Source organism: Anguilla anguilla, chromosome 18, assembly GCF_013347855.1.
Source record: "Anguilla anguilla isolate fAngAng1 chromosome 18, fAngAng1.pri, whole genome shotgun sequence".
In the NCBI taxonomy this organism is placed as follows: Eukaryota; Metazoa; Chordata; class Actinopteri; order Anguilliformes; family Anguillidae; genus Anguilla; species Anguilla anguilla.
In genome coordinates, this window is record NC_049218.1 from 6,195,942 (window position 1) to 6,203,523 (window position 7,582).

At 53.8% G+C, this 7,582-nt stretch overlaps 1 protein-coding gene across 1 annotated transcript in view; it reads right to left on the reverse strand.

The window, feature by feature from the left end:
• Positions 1-1,107: 1,107 nt before the first annotated feature.
• Positions 1,108-7,582, reverse strand: part of synpo2la (synaptopodin 2-like a) — a 15,739-nt gene continuing 9,264 nt past the window's right edge. Inside the window, exon 4 of the mRNA XM_035400918.1 lies at positions 1,108-3,749. Within this exon, the coding sequence (XP_035256809.1) occupies positions 1,378-3,749 (2,372 nt within the window). The 3' untranslated portion in view covers positions 1,108-1,377. The remainder of the gene's footprint in view (positions 3,750-7,582) is intronic.

Consider the following 7,582-nt stretch of genomic DNA (forward strand, 5'->3'; position numbering starts at 1 on the left):
TCTGCGAAAACTCGAAAATAAGCATTTCATTATTATGAGTACATTTTATGTATTTTAGTGACATTCCATCTAAATAAATTTTCACCTACTTCCAACAACCTTCTCATCCAGTGTACTCAACAAGCATACTCAATAGTATGGAAGGGCTCTGATTCGGACACAGCCCTGATTTGTCTCATATCATTAAGTTCCTGTTTGCTCAGTGTTGCCGTGGTGATCATACTCATCTCCAAGAGCTTGCATCAGTTTCTTCTGCTTGTGTGTCCAGCATCCATGCAATCACCCCCCAGTAGACCACTGTACACACTTTCTGAAAGAGACATGGCACCAGGTGGTGCTTCATGGGTCTTCCTGTGTTCACCTGCAGTAGAACCGTTGTGTGAATTGGTCAGCACTTATGCTTATAAGGCAAGTTAGCCAAATACTAAAAAAAAAACAAAAAAAAACACCACTGTCTCTGTCTTAATGGAAGACAGTTTGCAAGCATCTCATCCAAGACATTCTAAATTTCAGTTGAACTGTCGAACCGTAATTAACTTGAGTGAGTTTACACAAAAATCTGAGTTTGTTCTTCTGAATTGACACAGAATATTTTGTGGGCTTGATTTGATATCATCTTTAATTTAACTGAACTTCTGACCTTTACAAAATCATTGTTGTTGCCATAGGGATTTGTATCATCATCCTCCAAAACTCTATCAGGTTAACTCACCTGCTATACGGGAACTTAATCTCAGGCAATAACACGTGGCTCTCAAATGCTATAAAATACCTGAAGACATGAAAATAATGGTAAACCTTTCCACCAGAATATGACATCGAACCTGCCAGTTTATTTTAGGCCTAAGAGAAATCAATTATGCAATTTTCAAAAGCCCAGTGAGACATAGGTATATATTAAGGTGCGTTAATTTGAAAGAAGAGAAGGAAAATCTATGTCAATATGTGACACCTTATTAGATACTCTGCTATTGCATGCCTGTAGCTATAATCATCCATTTTACCATTTTACAAGGGGGATGGGATGTTGGTGTTGGGATACTGGAACTTCAATTACATTTGCACAGAACAGAAGAAACTGTCTCTAAACTGAAAAACAAGTCAATCTGGCTTGATAATCTTTTTTATTTTGGGAGTGATTCAAATCGTTACTTGAACAATATTATAGCATGCACACCATAACCTCTGCATTGCTGTGAACAGGCAACCCTAAAGCACTTGCTCTCATGTGGCTTTTGTGTGCTCCAATTGAAATCATGGATATTTGCCTTTAGTGGTTTACCACTTTGTAAATCCCACACATACTGTATGTGGGGAAAACCGTCACATAGGGGAGTGCCGGGGTGGTGAGAGGCCTCCTACGGTGCAGCATCCCCATCAGTAGTGCATGAAGCCGGGCCTCCACACGTTGGCCTGGATGCCCATCCTGGAGGCGACGAAGCGGGGCTTGGCCACCTGCACCGTGGCCGACCGCGGGGGGAAGAGCTCCGGGGCGCTCTTGAACTGCTTGGCCCCTTGCAGGCCACCGTAGACCAGGCTGGACGAGGCCGTGGGAGGGGCCGGGTAGGGGGCGGAGCTCTGGACGGGGCCGGACGACAGCCTGGGCAGCTGGGGCAGGGCTCCCGTCGGGGCGGGGCGGTGAGGGGGCGCGGCGGGGGCGAGCGGGGCCGGCGGCGGGGGCGGCGAGGCCAGGTCGGGGCGGCACAGGGGCTCGGCGAGGGTGGTGGCGGAGCGCGGCGGGATGACGGTGGGCGTCAGGGTGGCGGGCGCCGACATGGGCGTGGGCGTGGAGAAGCGCCTGATCTCGTACGCCCTCGCCGTCTTGACGGGGACCTGCCGGGGGGAGCTGAGGGAGCTGCCCACCAGGGTGGGGCCCTCCCGGTGGGAGACGACGGGCTGGGGGCTCGGGGCGAAGCTGAACATGGCCGGGTTGAGCTGGTACGGCTGCCTCCGCATGGCGTCCAGGGCGCGGATCCCGTCCCGCTGCGGCCGCCCGCCCCTCTTCGCGGCCTTGGGCTCGGACGGCTTGGGCCCGCGCTGCGCCACCGGCGGGCAGGAGGGCGACAGCAAGGGGTTGTAGCCGATGGGCGGCGGGGCCCGGATGTTGGGCGAGTACTTCCAGTGGGCGGGGAGGGAGGGCGTGGGGGAGGGGTCGCGGGACCGGACGGGAGGGGTCACGGGAGGGGGGTGCTGGGGGGCGTTGTCCACCACGTACAGGTCCATGCGGGTCTGTCGGCGGGCGAACAGCTCCGCCCCCCTGCCCTCGCCCTGGCCGATGGCGGAGGCCGCCGGGACCACCCGCGGCTTGGGGGCCACCGGCGGGGGCAGCCTGCCCCGGGAGAAGTCGGAGGCCTCGGCGCCCAGGTTGAAGGAGTCGTCCTCGGGGCAGGACTCGAACCCTCGGTCCGGGCCGCCGCCCCCCCGCGGCCCCTCGTCCAGGCTCTGCACCATGGACAGCAGCTGGGGGTTGGGCGTGCTCCTCTTCTCCTCCTGGCGGGTGAACAGGGCCTTCCGGGGCCGGTTCCGCAGCGCGTCCTGCAGGATGCCCGTGCGGCCGCCCGCCGCCGCTTCCGCCCCCTGCTGGTAAGGAGCCACGGGGGCGGGGGCGGGGGAGGCCGCGATCGGCGAGGCCGCGACGGGGGAGACCGAAATTTCTCGGGCGGCGGGAGGCGGCGCCAAGGAGATCGGCTGCGTCGTCATGACAAGAGGGGGGCGGGGCATGCCGGGGTGGTGGGCCGCCGTGGGCGTGGTAGGGGCGGAGACTGCCCGGGGCGCCCAGGTGGGCACCGGCTGGGCCGAGAAGACGGGAGGGAGGGGGGGCGTGGCTTCCGGCTGCATCTCAAAGGGAGAGGGGGAGGAGTGAGGGGGCGGGACGGCCATGGGCGCGGCGGCGGGGCGGGGCTTCTTGGCCGCGTTGGGCCGGAAGACGACGGGCGCGGTAGAGGCGCGGTGGCTGATGAAGCCGGGGGCGAAGGGCCGGGCGGTCCTGTTCAGGACGTTGCTGGCGGGCATTTCGGGCAGCTCCGACGGGGGGGGCGAGGCCAGCAGATGGGAGGTGAACGAGGCCTGCGGGGCGGCCGGGGACGCCGCCATCGCCATCGTCATGGCCATCGCCATCGCCACGGGGCTCTCCACGACGACGGCGTCCCCGTTCACCATGCCGACGGCGGGGTGCGGGGCTGGGGGCTGCGCCGGGGCGGGGGGCGGCGCCCCGGCCTCCGCTGGGGGCGGTCCCACGGCGCGCGCCTCCGCGGGCTGCGGCGGGGGCGGGGCCTGCGGCTGCCGGGCCGCCGCCCGCATGGCGTGCTCCGCCGCCCTCCTCCGCTGCTGCTCGAACAGCTGCGCCCCTTTCCCCGAGGTGGCGGTCAGGCCGGGGTCCTCCGCCCCGCCGCCCTCCCCCGCCCCCGGCCCCGCCGCCGACGCCTTCTTCTCCAGCGCCTCCAGGTAGTCGCTGTCCCAGGTGGGGTCTGGGGCGGCGGGGAGGCCGTCCTCGTCGAACTCGGACTCGCTGCCCGGCAGGACGCCGTCCTCCTCCTCCTCCTCGTGGGAGTCCTGGGGCGCGGCGTCCTCCTCCACGCAGCCGAAGCTGGTCAGCGTGTACTTCTTGGAGCGCTGGCGCCGCTTCTTGAACATCAGCACGCCCTTGGAGTGCGGGTTGGGCGCGTCCGTCAGCAGGCAGGCGATGGTGCGGCACTTGGTGCGGGCCTCCTTCACCTGCTTCTCCTGCTGGCTGTCGCCACGGTGAAGCTCTGTGTGGGGGGGGCGGGGGTCAGGGGGGGGGAAGAGAGAACAGGGACACCTGACTGAGCACGCTCTCATCTGCTGCTGTTCCTAAACACCCGCCCATGCAATTCACGCCTCAGCCCTCAGACTAGGCCTCACTTGCATCAACAACAGCTTTTAAATCGCAATGCGATTTCGCACAGTACAAAACAAAGTCTAGAGCAATGACAGACACAACCTGCCAAAGGCACATTCGACGCCCTTGAACAGCATTCATTTTGGCCTGCTGTTGGGACATGCCTCGGTCTCACATCTCAATATCCAAAATGACATCAAATGCTTATGATTATCCTCCTGAAGCTGAGTGACTCATCCCATCCACATGTTGGTCTCTCTCCAAACAGTCCTTCTCGCCACGGGACACTCGTACTAAATTTCGGAATGTATTTTGCACAGTATTAGTTTTTACTGTATGACCGTCAGTCCTCTTAAAAGCATACAAACTTAAAAAATGAGTGCTCTCGCTTGTTTTTTTTTATACCGGCACGTCGCATTTCGGATGAGGGGAGAACGCGAAAGGGTGCGCCTGCTCGTGGGGTTACCGATAGAGACGCTTTTCAAACGAAAACTTCTCTCGACGCGCCGGACGCCGAACGAAGCAATCGCTCCACGTGACCTTTGGGACGAGGGCCGGACGAGTTAGTCCGGATGATTACGGGGAGACGGGGGGGGCGGGGGGGGGGGGGGGGGGGAGTTTTATCATTGACGAGCGGCCACGTCTGACCTTTAGAACGAGAGGCCCCCGTGAACTCAGACTCTAAAAGCGGCGTGAGCGCGTTCGCCGAGCATCCATCTTTGTCGCGCCAGTATAACTGCCGTCAGCAAACCGGTTCCCAAGCCGACGGCCGGCTGCTGAGGGGGAGAACGCGCGGAAGTTAAGTCAACAGGTCCTGGGCGACGCTTTTCGGGGGGTCTTGTGTAAAAAGATACGGTTTTACTACGGTAAAACGCTACGTAGCGGCGCTCACAAGCACTCAGGAACATTCATAAGCATTCATACCCACTCTGTCGCTACTGACTTCAGTGGCCATAGAGTACGAAATGCCTTGCGATAAATTGTCATGCACTGAAATGCAGACCCGAGTCAAATTCGTATTTGTTTTGGATTCAAATACTTTTCTGTGCCCTACTGATCTTGCCTGGTGTAACTGAGCCTGCCAATATGACCAGAAGGCGGGGTTTGCACTTTTTGAGAGTATTTCATTGGTTCCAACACACCAGATCAGACCAGTAAAGGGTAGAACAGTATTTGAATCCAAAACTAATACATATTTGACCCAGGTCTGCTGAAATGTATGTTTGCTGAAATACACTAGGCTGTTATGTCAAGTTCCTGAAGGGTTGACCATTTTCTGACAATGCAAAAAAAAGCATGAATTACTATAGAATTACTAATATTCAAGGAGATGGTGATCATCCCCCTAGTTTGGCTTGGCATAAGTTAGGTCAGAATAATGTTCACTACGTGAACTGAACTGTGTTCTTGGCTATAAATAGCTGTACGAAATGAGTATTGTACCTTATCGAACCCGTGTTTTGTAGTTGTTCCAGTGACCATGATATGCACTTTTGTACGTCGCTTCAGATAAAAGCGTCTGCTAAATAAATGTAACGTAATGTAATCATGATAACAAATCTCGACCTGTGCAATGGCCAATATAGAGCAGGTATGGAAAGGTGGTGAAAAATGCAGGGTGGAAAATCCAGGTTCAGAAAGGAGTCCCCACTTCCAATCACCTGGATTTACTAATTAGCACTCTACAGTCAGGAGGTAGAACTAATTAGTGGAATCAGCTAGCTGAGTTCATAGGTCAAAAAAACGAATGGCAGGACTTTTATTTTCTGCCTCTTGAACCTTCTACCTCTGATATAGAGGCTACTCGGAGGTGGTCTTACAACACACTATGACTAGTCAGTGGGCAAAATGCAAGCATTTATATTTTTATTTTTACCGTTATTTAACCAGTCAACCGGGAACTCAATTCTCACAGTGCTCAACTGAGGAAACAAGGTGAGCAGATAATTCAAGGGATTTGTAGCCAATCTGATAATTAGGCCATTAGCATACAGCAGGGCTTCTAGGTAAGAGCAATTATATTTATTTATTCATTTATTTGGCCAGACAGAGGTAACTGCGCCACTATATTCAAACACCTGCCACAGCATGTCTGGCAACGGGCCACTATAAATCTCACGTCCCAAAAATAAATAAGTGTGACAATGATACGCGACAAGTGACAATGTGACCCTCCTGAGCCCACGTGGACATTTATTGATATCTTTCGACGGAATATTTTTAGAAGGTGCATTTATACTGCCTCTTAAAACGGAATGATTGCAAATAGCGTCCTGTCCGCTTCCTCTGTTTCTACATTTACGTTTGTCTAATAAGAGATTATGTCGACGAATCAAGGGTTTATTTAAAATCAGGCGTTTATTTAAACGTACTATATTAGGAGTAGGCTATAAATGTAGTCAGAAGGTCAGTGATCCATAAATAAGCTGTATTAGACTGAGTCATTTCATATCCATTTATGTAAAGTAATGGTACTTTCTCAACTATAGGATGTAGTATATGTGAGACTATAGCAAAATTTAATTTAGCTGTATAATTTGTCTTGTTTAAAAATAGTTTTTGATGGTCTGTCAAAACAGACAGCGGTGGTTTATTAATTCATATACTGAATTGCCATTTTATTATATCATACAAGTAACCTTTATCATTCAAGGAATTTATGTTCTGTTGAATATATTATGAATCTCTGGACTTTTAGTACTGCGTAAAGTACTCTTGATAGGCTCTGCATTGATGAAAAAGTTTACAAAAGGTAAACTAATATAGTGATTCCACCTGTACTGTCAAGCCAAACACTTCTGCAGGAGAGAGTGGCCAGATTCGCCTGTGCTGTCACTCCTCATGCACACACTCTTCTGAATGAGAGCAGTCTCAGTGCTAATTCTTCCGCGGTTGAAGTTCGACTCCTGAAGCCGCACGAGGTGAGAAGGGAAACGCGCTAAACGGAGGCAAAACCGAGACGGACGGAACGCGCGGCACACAGAGGTCACAGGTCACAGGTCACAGGTCACAGCTCTGCGGCCCCCAGCTCAGCCGCGAGCTCCATCGCGCCTCGTCGCTTCAAAAAGAAAAAGGTACGCTCAAAAGATCCTTGGAAAGCACTCCGTCGACCTCCAGCTGAAATGGCGGACGTTCGATGAACCGGCAACAACTTTACCCTGAAAAATGATCTTGTTATTGACTCTTGTAGTTCTTAGGGGATCCCCACAAAGACTCATCAGTGTAACAAAATAACAATCAATTTGAAGAATACTCAGTTTCAAATAAATGTTGTGATTCTCGTTAAATAAGCTCGTTACACCCCGGTGGCAGGGCCGGAATCCTATGTGACACATGGCTGCTTTACCCTTGCGAGTGGCACTTAACCCCAACTGCCACAGTGGATATCACGCTGTACTAAGTCAAATGGGAACTATGTGAAACACCCGGGGGGCAAGGAATGCCCGCGGGGCAGAGAAATAACGTCGTCCCGTTGTCCCCGTGGCCCCCGTGCACTCCCATTCCAAAAGGCAGCTGCAAACTCGCCCTGCCTCTTACCGGCTCTGATACACCTGTACCGCTATTTCACTGCTGTGCTGATGAACTGGAGCAGCTGCCAGCCTAGCCTCAGGGCCCATATCCACAGTGCCTTCATTTACTGTTCCTGTCTGGATGTCTAACCGCACTCTAACCCCGGTTCCCTGTGCACACGCACGCTCGTCTCGTTATTTACTGTACGTGTCG